At 38.6% G+C, this 14,825-nt stretch overlaps 1 protein-coding gene across 2 annotated transcripts in view; it reads right to left on the minus strand.

Moving 5' to 3' along the window:
* Nucleotides 1-458: 458 nt before the first annotated feature.
* samd4a (sterile alpha motif domain containing 4A) overlaps nucleotides 459-14,825 on the minus strand; it is a 55,746-nt gene continuing 41,379 nt past the window's right edge. Inside the window, exons 9-13 of one of the 2 annotated variants that reach the window (XM_079833594.1) lie at nucleotides 12,257-12,369; nucleotides 10,250-10,448; nucleotides 9,200-9,326; nucleotides 3,863-3,946; nucleotides 459-622 (exon numbers count right to left, since the gene is read on the minus strand). In XM_079833594.1, coding sequence (XP_079689720.1) covers nucleotides 594-622; nucleotides 3,863-3,946; nucleotides 9,200-9,326; nucleotides 10,250-10,448; nucleotides 12,257-12,369 — 552 coding nt within the window. In that variant the 3' untranslated portion in view covers nucleotides 459-593. Of the gene's footprint in view, nucleotides 623-3,862; nucleotides 3,947-7,629; nucleotides 9,327-10,249; nucleotides 10,449-12,256; nucleotides 12,370-14,825 lie in introns of those variants that run through there. The other variant, XM_079833593.1, reaches the window with a different exon arrangement.

Consider the following 14,825-nt stretch of genomic DNA (forward strand, 5'->3'; position numbering starts at 1 on the left):
TCCTGCTGGCGCAAAAGAATACTAGAACAGTAAATACAAACACAATTGTAAACTATGAAGCCGTTTAGGAACCTAAAGCTGTACACCGTCCTCGGATTTGAACAATTACTGTTTTGATATCCTTGACAGTAATGTGTAAACATACCGTGACATGATATTTTTAGCATCTGCACAGAGGTACAGAAATCGAATCTGTTACTACATGTCTGCATGTCATCTGGTTTCGTCTGCTGGTTGGTTTGGATTTTGTGACGTCCCAGACGGCCACCTGAACATTGTGTCCGTTGCTTTACGGACCCCCTCTAATGGCCTGCCTTCACGAAGACCCTTTGCTGCGTTCTTCTATGGAAGTGTCGAAGATGTCATTTTCTCCCAAAATCGAATGTAAACACTCTGAAGTAGTCATGGTGACAGAACTTTCAGTAAATGGTGAATGGCACTGTGTAGACCACGCCCCACCTCTCCGATTGGCTATTGCGTTGGTAGGTGAGCAGGTGGAGAGGAGTTTATAGACAGAGGGGCTTGTGACCTCTTGATGACCTTTCCCCCTGCTTCCAGGCATGCCGTCTCCCTGTGCACCCTCTTCTCTTTTCTCAGATGGTTGAAGTTCGATCAACGCCATCTATGGAAACAAGTGACAGTTTTTGACTACTATTGCAGTGCATCTGAGAAACACTTCTAGAAACTGCGAGAAATTTTTTTCAATCACGTTCCATTTAAAAGTTTGGGGTCTGAAGTCTTTTATGCTCACCAAGGCTGCATTTATTTAATGAAAAATACAGTGAAAATAGTAATATTGTGAAATATTATTACAATTTCAACAAACTGTTTTCTATATTGTAATATATATTAAAATTTTATTTTATTCCTGTGATGTCAAAGCTGACTTTTCAGCATCATTACTCCAGTCTCCAGTGTCACATGAGAAAATCATTCTAATATGCTGATTTGCTGCTTATGAAACATTTCTGATTATTATCAATGTTGTAAACAGTTGTGCTGCTTAATATTTTTGAGGAAACTGTGATACATTTTTTCAGGATTCTTTGATGATTAGAAAGTTCAAAAGAACAACATTTATTTGAAATTAAAATCTTTTGATCTTTTGTGATATTATGAATGTCACTTTTGATCAATTTAATGCATCCTTGTTGAATAAAAGTAACAATTTCTTCCAAATAAACAAAACAAAAACATTTAAAATTTTAGTGTAAATTATATAAATTAGAAAATGCACTATATTGCCAAAAGTTTTGGGACGCCTGCCTTTACATGCACATGAACTTTAATGACATCCCATTCTTAATCCATAGGGTTTAATATGGAGTTGGCCCAGCCTCTGCAGCTTCAACTCTTCTGGGAAGGCTTTCCACAAGGTTTATTGGAATTTTTGACCATTCTTCTAGAAGCGCATTTGTGAGGTCAGGCACTGATGTTGGACTAGAAGGCCTGGCTTGCAGTCTCCGCTCTAATTCATCCCAAAGGTTTTCTGTTGGCTTGAGGTCAGGACTCTGTGCAGGCCAGTCAAGTGCAGGCCAGTCAAGTTCCTCCACACCAAACTCGCTCATCCATGTCTTTATGGACATTGCTTTGTGCACTGGTGCGCAGTCATGTCGAACAGGAAGGGGCCATCCCCAAACTGTTCCCACAAAGTTGGGAGCACAAAATTGTCCAAAATGTCTTGGTATGCTGAAGCATTGAGAGTTCCTTTCACTGGAACTAAGGGGCCAAGCCCAACCCCTAAAAAACAACCCCACACCATAATCCCCGCTCCACCAAACTTTACACAAGTACCGATCTCCTGGTAATCATCAAGCCCAGACTCGTCCATTGGATTGCCAGACAGAGAAGCATGATTGGTCACTCCAGAGAACACGTCTCCACTGCTCCAGAGTCCAGTGGTGGCGTGCTTTACACCACATCTGGCACTTTGCACTGCACTTGGTGATGTAAGGCTTGGATGAGCTGCTCGGCCCTGGAAACCCGTTCCATGAAGCTCTCTACACACGGTTCTTGAGCTAAGCCACAAGAAGTTTGGAGGTCTGTAGCTATTGACTCTGCAGAAAGTTGGCGACTTCTGTGCACTGTGCGCCTCAGCATGCGCTGACCCCGCTCTGTGATTTTACGTGGCCTACCACTTCATGGCTAAGTTGCAGTTGTTCCCAATTGCTTCCACATTTGTTATAATAACACTAACAGGAACATTTAGTAGTGAGGAAGTTTCATGAATGGACTTATTGCACAGGTGGCAACCTATCATGGTACCACACTTGAATTCACTGAGCTCATGAGAGAGACCAATTCCTTCACAAATGATTGTAAAAGCGTCTGCATGCCTAGTTGCTTGATTTTATACACCTGTTGCCATGGAAGTGATTGAAACACCTGAATTAAATTATTTGGAGGGGTGTCCCAATACTTTTGGCAATATAGTGCATCAAGCACAGGACTTCTGGGAAGCCACTTTGAGTGACTCAAATGACTCCATGAATCAGTTTTTCTTTGCTTCTGGTTTATTAAAAAAATGGATTGGACTTCCCAACCGTACAGTTTCACAGAGCAAGCAGGCAGGCTGCTGACCAGAGGAGCTGGAGGTCCTGGGGTGGGGGGGGTCTAAGGGTATGTTGCCACTAGAACACTACTGGCTCTGTTGGCAGCTGTGGAGCGAGCGGGGCATTCCTGAGCTCACCGCAGAGCTGCCCACTGCTTCTGCCTGTCTCCCTGATTCAGCCTGTCTGCCTGCCTCTCTCCTGTCTGTCTCCCTGCACTCCCCCAACACAAAGCTGTGCTTGTCCAGCGCCAAGCCCACTGCACTGAAAGCCTCTGTGTCAGCTCTGAGAGAAAAAAAACACTCTTTATGCAAAGAAAACCTCCACTTCACACGGGAATGCTCACTGCATTGATCCTGCGACGTGTGGCTACAAAGTAATGCTTCTTCCCGCCTGGAACTGATAGTCACAATATTTCCTGCCTTTGAAGATTGTTGTGTCTGATGCGTCTTCACCAAACACCTCAAAAAGTTCAATTAAATGCTGTGGAGAAGAAAAAAAAAACATTTCCCCTTCAACATTTTCAAAGGGAAAAAGAGGACTTCAGTTTACTTCAGAAGGGTTTTTGACCTTTTAAATGAGTGTCAGAGGGGATGATCCCGACAGAAACGTTTTCCTGTGGGGTTTCGTGATGCTGTCGTAGTCAGCATAGATCCAAACCGCTTCCTCAAATTCCGTTCTCATGAATTAAATCAGAGACTTTTGTCGCACACATTGGTAAACAAACATCATGAAATGCTAATAACATCCTCATTCATCAGCTTGTACCAATAGACGGGTATTAGAGTACAGTTTCAGACATCCAAATATCTTCAAATAGCGTACCGACAGTGTTTAACTACTACTGGACAAGTACTTCCTGTTTTCAGAGATGGACATATCTGAATAAGCAGACAAGTAGTTTAAAGTTTTCATGTTTATTGTAGGATATCAGTAACTCGTTGAATGTTGAACTACACTTATGTTTTTAAAATAAGTCTCTTAAGCTCATCAAGGCTACATTTATTTCACAAAAATACAGAAAAAAAGTAATATTGTGAAATATTACAACTTAAAATAACAGTTTTCTGTTTTAATATATTTTAAAATGTAATTTATTCCTGTCCTGGGAAAGCTGCTTCTGTAGAAGCCATGTTATTATTATTTTATTGTCCTTGCTAAATAAAATTATTAATTTTCTTTGCTTCTTCTTTGCTTACCGACCCCATAACTTTTAAATGGTAGTGTAATTGTCATAACATGAGTTTCATTTTTTTGGTGAACTATTACTTTAAGTGCAGTATTTGTAAACTCAACAAGAAGTGGACACGTACCTCCCAGAGCGTGTTCGGTCATGCTGAGACAGAGAGACTCCAAACGGTTATTGATGTCTGGCTCATTCACAGGCACGTGTAAATCTGCAAAATGATAAACAAACTGTGTAAACTTTAATGACAATACACAACACATTACAAGCCAAGTGAGGTCTGGATGACACTGACCGATGTCTTGACATACCCTATAATACAGAAAAAATGGTTATTTGTGCTTTTTAAAAGACAGGAAGATAAGGAACAGAACCGAACCTAAAGGCTCACAACCTGATTCGTTGGCTTTTATTACTTATATTTCGTGACGGAACGTAACGAACATCCAAAACAATGCTGTGTGCTGGGCTGCGCTCGTTGTATGTGCGTAGCCTACATATGATGGTAATTTGACCAGCTGAGAACTCGCGAAGAGCTTAAAATGTGTAAAGGAGTCAAAACAGTGGCAGGGATCCCTCCGTCACACACGAAGATCTGCGAGGAGATGAGGTTCCGATGCCTGTACCGAACTGTGGTGGGCAACATTACGACTGTGACGAGAAAAAACTGGTCTTTTTAGGGTCATATCTTGTGATATCATGTCCTGTTTTTGGTACGTTTACATGTCTTTTGTCCATGTTACATTCATATTTCAGTCGAACCGCACCAAAGTTTGTTTGGAAGCGGACAGAGACCCATCTTTTCAGCGGTCTCTGTCCTCTTGTTTGGTGCACACCAGGGTTCAAATGAACCGCACTAAACAGAGCAATCGCACCAGAGTCCGTTTTAATCCAACCAAACATGTCAAGTGTGAGCACACCCTAAATTAGTAAATTGGTTTGACACACAATGCAGGTCAGATTTGAAACTGATCCTTTTATCAGACACTTACAGTACACTTATTACATGAAGTGTCCCCCAGGCCTTGCATCAATCAAGCGTTAAGCGTTTTGCTCAAAAGCACAATAGATTCAGGTCACCCCTTGTCAGAGCCAAACCTTTAACCTTGAAGTTATTAGCCTAGACCTTATAGATCAAAACAGGTTCTAATCTGACTAAGATTTCATCATTTTTTTGACTATTAACCCACCCAGACCTTCACCAGCAAGAGATAAAAGCCAAACAAAGGTCTATTTCAAACTTCTTAAAGTGTCCTGTTCACATCCTAGTCATTATGCCTGCTACAATTAATCAATAGCTCCAAATTGCTGCCTTCATTTTCAAAATTCACAGCCATTATGCTTGCAAATTGTACTGAACTGATTGTGAACTGATAGTTCCCCCTCAGTAGTACACTGGACTACAGTGAGATCAGTTGTAAAAGAGTTGATTCAGTCTCGGTGGGGCGGACTCTGGTTGCTCAGGACTCCTGCAGCGCTGCTTGGGCTGGGCTGGGCTGGCCTTTACAGTGCTCGTCTTTAGCTGAGTCAACAGCAAATGGGCCTTTGAAAATCCCTTGTGGGAAGGAAGAGCTGAGTTAGGTAACCACTGGCTGGACGGAACAGACAACCTGCTATTTTTAAGCATTAAATCCTGTAAGGCCCCTCAAGTCTCTTTCTCCCGCTTTGATGTCTTTGAATTAATCAAGGCGTTAATATGAACACATTGGGATGGGCGGCAATGAGAAAGTAAGGGGGACGAGTCGGAGAGAGAAAGTTGCAGGCACAAAGAAAGTCATTGTAACACGCAACCTAGCACACAAAAAAACACTGTAAACACTCCCATGCACAGCCCCTCTTTCTTCTTCGAAAGGGGTCGAGTATTTCTGTAAATCCACGAGAACGGAGCAAACTGAAGGAAGGGAGTTTCAGCTGCAGTCAGAGTGGAGCCACAGGCAGAGAGGAACATCTGTCAGCTCCAATGTGTGTCAGTGGAGCACACACAGCACAACGCTTGGGAGGATGGAGCCGATGTGTGAAGAACATGGAAAAGTTTTGCTTTAAATATGTGACACGGTTTCAGTCAGAAGAAAGAACTTCTGTTTTTTACTTGACAAAAGTTTTATTTTAGCCCATAAATACATCTATAATAAGGGCATCTGCCTGTTTAAGAGGATTCAATTTAAGACATTTTAAATCTTTACAATGCAGAAAATGCACAAAAAAGCAAAATAAAAAGCAAAAAAGCATAAACGTATAAACATACATACATATATATATATATATATATATATATATATATATATATATATATATATATATATATATATATATATATATATATATATATATATATATATATATATATATATATATATATACATACACATTCACATACACACAGTACATAAAATAAATACATAAATAAAAAGGAAACTTCACGCATTTTCTTTTAGGTTTTTGATAATAATAATTATTCTAAGAAAATAAGGATTTTTTTTCAATGGTGGTTAGTTGGCACAAAAATGTAGTCTAGAAAAATGCACACTTGAAAGATAATTTTAAATTTTCATGCATAACCAAAAAAAAAAAAAAAAAAAAAAAAAAATCTGAATGACCAGTTGAAGAGACAAAATTTAAAGGTGCACTATGCAGGGGCGATTCTAGGATTTTTTCAAAGGGGGGGCACAAGAGGGGCCACAATGAATACAGATGGGGCCAAACTTATGTTGTGTTTTTATATGTAGATATGTAGATATCCAAATCATTTAAAGTTCAGCAAGCTTAAAAATCGGCGATGAACATAATACCTTATTATCTTTTAATGGCATTCAGATTTAGTGAAACTGTGGTTGGACCTCTGTCCCTCTAGGGGGGTTGGGGGGCATGCCCCCCCGGAGGAAAATGTTGTGCATTTTAATGTTAAATTCATTAATCTGGTGCACTTTGAGAGTTCAAAATTAAGAGCTCCAACCCATATTCAGTGTGCAAATTGAGCGAAGAAAAAGTCTTGACTTCAAGCATTGACTTAAACCTCAACTTTAAAGGGGACTCGTACATTCCATAGTAACAATAATAATAGTTATAATATTAAATCATATGACGGTAATAGACATATATTGTAAAACAAATGCACTGGAAACAAATGCGTGAGCTTTTATTTTGATGTAAACTGCAGTCGAGCATTTATTTTGGCGGAAAACATGTTTACAAACGCTCATTACAAATCTAAAATGTGGTAATCGTCAACAATGCAGATGTGAATATAATGGGTAACTGCTGGTGCCCGCTACGTTCCCAAATGCACGCTAAACTCAGCACATGCACAGATGGAGTTCACCGCATCCATTCACTGTGAACCAACCGAGACGCTGATCGTGTGAGCGAAGCGCGCACTTCTCTTTGTGCAGCGCAAACAGACAGTGTTTGTGATTTGATTAGGACACAAAACCTTTTCAAGCTCTGATATCTATTTGTGGCGGTCAGTGTTAATATTGTGGCGGGGCGCCACAAATAAATCAATGTATGGGAAACACTGCGCATTAATTCACTGCTGTAGCTAAATCAGAACAATTAAATACAATCTGTATTAACTTTTCAGAAGTGAAAAACTGTAATAAATAAAATCCAATCAGTGAAGAGTGAACAACTCACAAAAATAATAAACCTCAACAATAAGTTATAAAAACGTTTCACAAATCCTCACAACCTTATACATGGGCAGAACAAAAAGACCAGGTTTAAAATAATAATAATAGAACAGCCTTATTTATACAAATACAGAATTATATTAATCATTCATTTAATAAATAGCCTACACAGTTAGTAAATCAATTAATAGGCTATAACTTTATAAATTAATAATAATACAAATATTTTATATGTAAACTTATAAATGTATGATTTTTTTTTTTTGAGAATGTTTCAAAGGACGTTTTGTCACTTCTTTTCAGAGAAAACACAGGCCTACACACACTAAATTTAATTTGAGACTCATTTCGTTCACTTTGCTTGACCAGCTGGAAAATTCTAAACTAAATAGCCTACGTGTGAAAGGTTTAAAGCAAAGTTTTTAAAAGAAAAAATGACATTGGTCACATTGAAACTACATATTAATTATTATTAACAAGGTTAACAACTAATGTGGCTCTAAGGACAGTCATAATACACAAGCTAAATATACAAAATATCGTCATAATCTCTAGATATATGTGTCAAATTATCCATAAGATACAGCCCATACCTATAACGCGTTTACATGTGGGTGAATAAAGTTCGAGGTTGCGGCGGTCATGTTCGGGTTGCAAATTGTGCGTCTACTCGAGTCGTTGCCTATCACATTTCTTTTTATGAATCCATTTCAAAGCGTTTATATCCAAACGAACAACATTCATAGATTCTCCTCTACCCCTGTATTGTTCCATGCTTGCACAGCGCCGCTGGTTCCGTGGCTTGCCGTTTGTAGCCTATATTAGTCAATGTCGTAATGATAAAAAAAAAAAGTTTAATTACAATTATTATAAAGTCATTATCGAGTCATGTGGTTCGAGACTGATTTAATTTAGTGCCCCCATGGCCCCTCCCTTGTATACGCCCCTGGCACTGTGTAACATTTTTGCTGTAAAATATCCAAAAACCACTAGGCTAGTGTTATATATTTTGTTTAGTTGAATACTTACAATATCCCAAATGTTTCGAACTATTTGTAAATCGTGAGAAAATTGCTATTTTAACCAAGGAGCCGGGACGTGTGAGGGAGTCGCCTGTTGATGACGTCATATCTGCGTTACCCTCGGTTTCCGGTTTTATTTAGCAGAAATGCTTTACTCTGACTGCAGTGTGCAACAAGTGTCATAGCAGCCACCGAGCGAATGCACAGAGTAACGCCATAACATAATTTTCAACACACTCAAATGCGTCTAATATGATAAACAGAGCTGCGTTATCTCATACTCATGACCGGAAAAGCGCAAGTGGCGCTGACGACTGTGGCATAATAAAAGTCCTGCTGCTCGCGAGGCGTGTGTTGCTTTCATCTTATTAACAATCGCTTCAGCGGCCTTGCTCATCTCTCACAACACTCGGCCCTGCTCTGCTTCATACTACAGTAACGTTAATAATCGCATCCATGAACATGATTTCTGCCCGAGTCCTATCCCGATTCTTTTCCACCGGTTGTGAGGTGAAGACCACACGTCCCAAGATTCTGCGCTCAAACGTGGCGTCATCAAACTACGCCTTTGTTTTGAATAGGCGACCTCTAGTGGACGGAAAAGTTACATAGTGCACCTTTAAGATGGCTCGGATGGCACTTCATTTACATGTTTTTTTGTTTGTTTGTTTTTTTTATCTCAGAGCTCCTTAACTGGAGAGAAACATTTTGAAACTGTTGCCTCTCTTAAGTCATCTGCGGTTTTTTGAGTCAGAGATGATGGCACTGCAGCTTCGCCTGACCACACTGTGAGTTTGAGTTCCTGTCTCTTACCTGTTTGCTGGAACATAGCCATGGTGTGTGGGTTGGTGTGGACGGGTAGTGATCGAGTCCTCTGAACTGAGCTGTGGGTGCGGCTGGGCATGCTGTTACTGCCCCCTGGGTTGGCAAACCACAAACCCTAACAAAAAAACACAAACGTCAACCAAATTACATTCACGTCATACTACAATCTGTGCTCATATGAATGTTGGGACTGACATAATAGACTTGGATAATAATAACAAACATAACAGAATAATAAAATCAGAATAATATATGAAAAACAGTTTAAACTATTATAAAGCCTTTTATTGTTCTAAACATAAAATGACTAGTCATAAAAGAACATCCTTTCTCATTCATTCAGTGTGAAACACGTCACACTGGGTAAATATAGGGTAAAAACTTTTTTTTGATTTTGGGGTGACATGTAATTGATGTAACTGATCGTTTTGTAAGATTCATCCATTCATGGAGTGATTTGATGTGAATAAGCCCTTCTAACCTGCCTATCCTACTTTCATTCACTCTCTCACTCCCTTCTTTTGACTCCCTCCCCCCCTTTCCTGGCCCTCCCGTACAGAGGAGCAGGGAAAAACAGGAAATGCCTGTGCACTGTTCTCACTGCCTCTGACTAGTTCCCTCTCTCACTCTCTCTTTCTTTTTCTCCTCTCCTCTTCTTTTCTCCCCTCCCCTCTCTCTCCTCCCTCCAGTCGCACTTCTCCCCACATATGACTCATCGGCTGTTTCGCGCACCTAAGCCCACCGTCCACAGACTCTGAACCAGGCAGGCAGTTGGAACTTCCTCCCATTGTACGCGTGCCTAGAAAAATGTTTGAGCAGACACGCAAGAATGCCAGGTTATCACTACGCTTCCAAAACCCAATCCTCAGTTGTTCCATTCAACAGTGATGTTGGATTTCTGGAATGCTGTAAATTGCCTCCAGCTCTATCCACTTCAAAAACTAGTGCTCCCTTCAGTTTGAAGTGGTAATAGAGTCATTTACGGTGTTGTTGAAAGCCACCGTGAGACCACTAGGGCACGTTTGTGAAATGACAAACCTGTCTGCCCTGTTTCAGGCCGGTAGGAGTGCTGCTGCCGCTCCGGGGAGTTGGTCCGAACAGGCCGGTGGTACCCAAAAGGCCAGGTCTTACACCAGGCAAACTCCGCATCTGATACTGCCGCAAGTTTCTCCGGGTGGGAACGCCGCTGCCTACACAGCCCGTGGTTGGGAGGGAGTTGGACTGACCATAGCGGCTGCTGGAATGAAACAAGCAGACAGTGTCGTACAATATACAGAAAAATAGAAAACATTTTTGTTTTATTTAAAACAAATTTAAAATGTATATTATATATATGGTTCACCACTGTTCCATCTTTGGACCACTTTTGATAGATACTGACCAGAAAAACGTCAGACAGACTAGAGGCTTTTGCATCTGAAGTCTTCATATGTATATGTATATGTATATGTATATGTATATGTATATGTATATGTATATGTACATACAAACACACACACACATACACAGGTGCTGGTCAAATAATTAGAATATCATCAAAAAGTTTATTTATTTCACTAATTCCATTCAAAAAGTGAAACTTGTGTATTATATTCATTCATTACACACAGACTGATATATTTAAAATGTTTATTTCTTTTAATTTTGATGATTATAACTGACAACTAAGGAAAATCCCAAAGAGAAACTTGTTGAATTTTTTTCAGCACAAATCCTATTCTCTTATTCGCTTCATAAAATTATTGTAGAAGCACTGTAGTGAGATGGACTTTGTAACGACGTCTTTAGTACCTTTTAAGGGTCTTGTGAGTGTAAATTTCATTAGTGCCAATGGAGGCCTTTCTGAACCATCGGATTTCTACAAAAATATCTTAATTTGTGTTCCGAAGATGAACGGAGGTCTTACGGGTGTCGAACGATATGCATGAGGGAGAGTAATTAATGACAGAATTTTCATTTTTGGGTGAACTAACCCTTTAATGTGTTGCCCTATTTTCTATAAAAAGAGACTGAAAACAAGTGAATGTTTTGGTATAATTTTGGCAGATCTACAAGATGAAAAACTGTGTAGGAGGGCGTTACAGTATTGACTTTGACAATGGGGGACACAAAGTTACAAAGGTTGTGAACCACTGATGTAGAAGTCTGTAATGCCTCACGCTGTGACATAAAATCGGAGATTCTTGCTGAGTATCATATGCTCTATTTTCAGACCCATATGCAATCCAGTAGGGAGTGACGGCATACCGTGACTCATGGTCCTAAACACTTCTGTGTGGTTTGTGGTATCCGATCATCATTAAAGTCTTAGTCCAATAAATAAAAACACAGATGGCAATAATTCTGCCCTAAATCAATCAACATTTGACAGGGTAAACCTCAAAAGTACTGTTCTTGCCTAATGTCTGTTCTCAGTCCACTGTATGATGCAATTTGGTAAACTTTGCAACAAAGCTGGGTTTGATAGGAAACCCTCCCCTATTAATCAGATGACAGATGTCATGGTGAAAATCTTCCACTGAAATTTACTCAATCATTTACAAATCAATGATAATGTACAGTTGACCTGTCGGTTTATTACAATAATGACTATCTGATTGTACATTATCCCACTTAAAGGGATCACCCAAAAATGAAACCAAACCTGTATGAATTTCTCTCTTCTGATGAACACAAATGATGCTATTTTGAAGAATGTCGGTAACCAAACAGTCGGTCCCCATTGACTTCCATTGTATGAAAAATGTATTTCATTTGTTGATTGAAATTTGATTTGTTTTATTGTATTTTTCTACAGCATGTTTTGCCTTGGGTCAAACTAACCCCAAATAGGATATCCTGAATAACAATATATTTTTTAAGGCTATTTTAGGATGCAATAGAGGGTTAAAACTTCAGTAATATTGGTCTAAAAGGTTGGAGGAATATGTGAAAAATAATACATTTTTCAGTATCAGGGTCTCTAGGATCCCAGACAGAAGAAAAGAAAATAAAACATAAAAAGTTAAAGTGCATGCTGCTAATGACCTCCGAAAATCACTCTACCTTCGTCTCTGTCCTGTTAAGTCCAGGAGAGTTTTCCGTGAAATTGACCGGAACTGCACCTGCACCTGCTGTTTCCATGACAACAACCTCTTCTTCTGCGTCTCTGTGAAGGCCTGCGAGGGGTGCGAGACGTCAGAGCAGTGAGGGGTGGCAGACTCAACACTGCTCACCATGAACATAACACCTCATAAGTTATGACTCCAAATCTGTGTCTAATGGGACTGAGTGTGATTTGTTCAGCAGTTTTAATAATAAGAATAATACAAACCAATAAATAGAACTGTATGCAGGCCATTTGCTGACCATGACAGTCTTCCACAAGAAACTAAAGCAGTTTTGTATTTTGAATTAGATAAAAGTACCTAATACATAAATGCCACACCATGCCATCAAAACTATTGTGACCAAGTTCACATTTATTAGCTTTGAGACCTGAAATAAAATATATTTTTTATCAGATACAGTCTCCAGCAGTCTTCCTGATAAGAAGACCATAAATATAGATTAGGGATGCACCGAATATTCGGCCACCGAAAATTTTCGGCCGAAAATGCCCCAAAAGTGCATTTTCGGTTTTCGGCCGAAAGACTTTTATCACCGAAACAACACGGCCGAAATGTTGTGATGACGCAAACAGAAACCGCGACCTGCACGTGCTTGTCTGAAGCAACATGTCTGCGGTGTGGACGTGTTTCAGTATATCTGAGAAACACCCACGTCTGCTCCATGCACAAGTACTGACAGCGAGAGCTCATGTTCTCGATGAGAAGAGGACCAGACTTCACTGTGAAAGCCAACGCAATCTTTAACAGTGGGCATGTTTTAAGCGCGGAACACACTTCAATCTGGCGGCAGCGCGCGCGCGCGTGAACGCGATCATCTGTGAGCGCGATCGATCATCTCTTCCTTAAGAATAAACATGAATGAACATCTAAGGTGTGTTGAGGATACATTACAACTTACTGTCATGTGTATATATGTGGTGTAATCGCTCAATCAGTGTTTCAACGGCGGAAATACCTCAATATAACTGCTGTAAACTAAACAGTCATGTAGCATCATTTACCTCAGGCACCTCAGTATCCACAGCTGTTAGTTCACTAGAAAAATCAACTCTTTCACTAAATATATGACCTATATTAGCCGTTATATTCTACTTAACCTGTTAATGATACCTTGATTATTTCATGTATGTTTAAATAAAATGACAGACACTGTGTATAAATGATTATATTTCAACAACGAATTGGATAAAAAACTATTTTATAATTAGATTTAGAAGTTATTGCAAAAACTGCCTTATGTGAAGTGTACATGTTTGTGTACGATGTTATTTGAGTGTTGATTATTAGACCTAAAAATACATAGCAACTGAATTCAGGCTAATAGTTTGGGCTCTGTTTTTAACCTTTAATATTAATGTGCAAGTAAGGGCTCCCTATATAGTTTAGAGCAATATATTCAATAAACTTTTAGTTATAATTTAATTCATTTAAGGACAGACTTTTTTTTCCAGTTAACCAATAAAAATAAATAAAAAGCCATTTTGTAAAACTGCTGTACCGAACCGTCAGTTGTGTACCGCTACACCCCTATTCTACAGTTAACATATGGGCTATGGCAGTCTTTGCTTTGATACACTATTATGTTAAAGGCCTACAGAGAAAATAGTTGTATCTTTAAGCAGTTGCACTTGTTCTGAATGCACTTTCTTGTAGTAGTCCTACAGAGAAAATTTTTAAATGCACTAGACCTAAATGCACTTTGTTTTTATGAGAGAACATTTATTTTAAAAACCTTTCTGTATGCCTGTACATTATTATTTAATGTACAAATGAGTGGGGTCAAGTTAAACATTTTAGTTTGAATTTTATTTTATACTGTGCATTGTTGCAATGTGCTAAATAAATATTGGCATAACTTGTAACTGATTTATTCTTTGAAACTTTAATATTAATGTATGCAATTGCAATGCCTTGATTTTAGTAAAGTTAGTACACAGTCATAGCCATAAATGCAATGGTACTAATATTTGGAATAATTTCTTTCGGTGTTTCGGTTTTCGGCTTTCGGCCTTGGTTTCCTCTTTTTCGGTTTCGGCCAAGAATTTTCATTTCGGTGCATCCCTCATATAGATGACAATTAACCAATACAAATTGCATCCAATCAAATGCTCTCTATAATGATAATGTTCCATCTCTCTAAATCAGAGAAGCAAATCATGATTCATTAGTGTCTCGCACTAAGACTATTTAAAAACAACATGAAACACTATAGTGTTATTTTAGTATTATTAATACATACTATTATAGTATTTATTAAGATTTTTAATTAAATTTGACTTTTTATATTGTGTCTTTTTTATTAGGTTTATTAAAAAAAATATTTCCATTTAGCTTAAATGTATTTTTATTTCTGTTTAAGTACTTTTAATATTTCAACTTAAACTTATTTCAGCTATTTGCCAAGGAAACATTTCTAATTTTCATAAATTTTTTTTCATCTTAATTTATATTATTATTATTTTTATTTAATATTTTAATTGAAGTTTTTATTTTACAGTGTTATT

The sequence above is a fragment of the Gobio gobio genome (assembly GCF_949357685.1).
Source record: "Gobio gobio genome assembly, chromosome: 13".
Classification (NCBI taxonomy): domain Eukaryota; kingdom Metazoa; phylum Chordata; class Actinopteri; order Cypriniformes; family Gobionidae; genus Gobio; species Gobio gobio.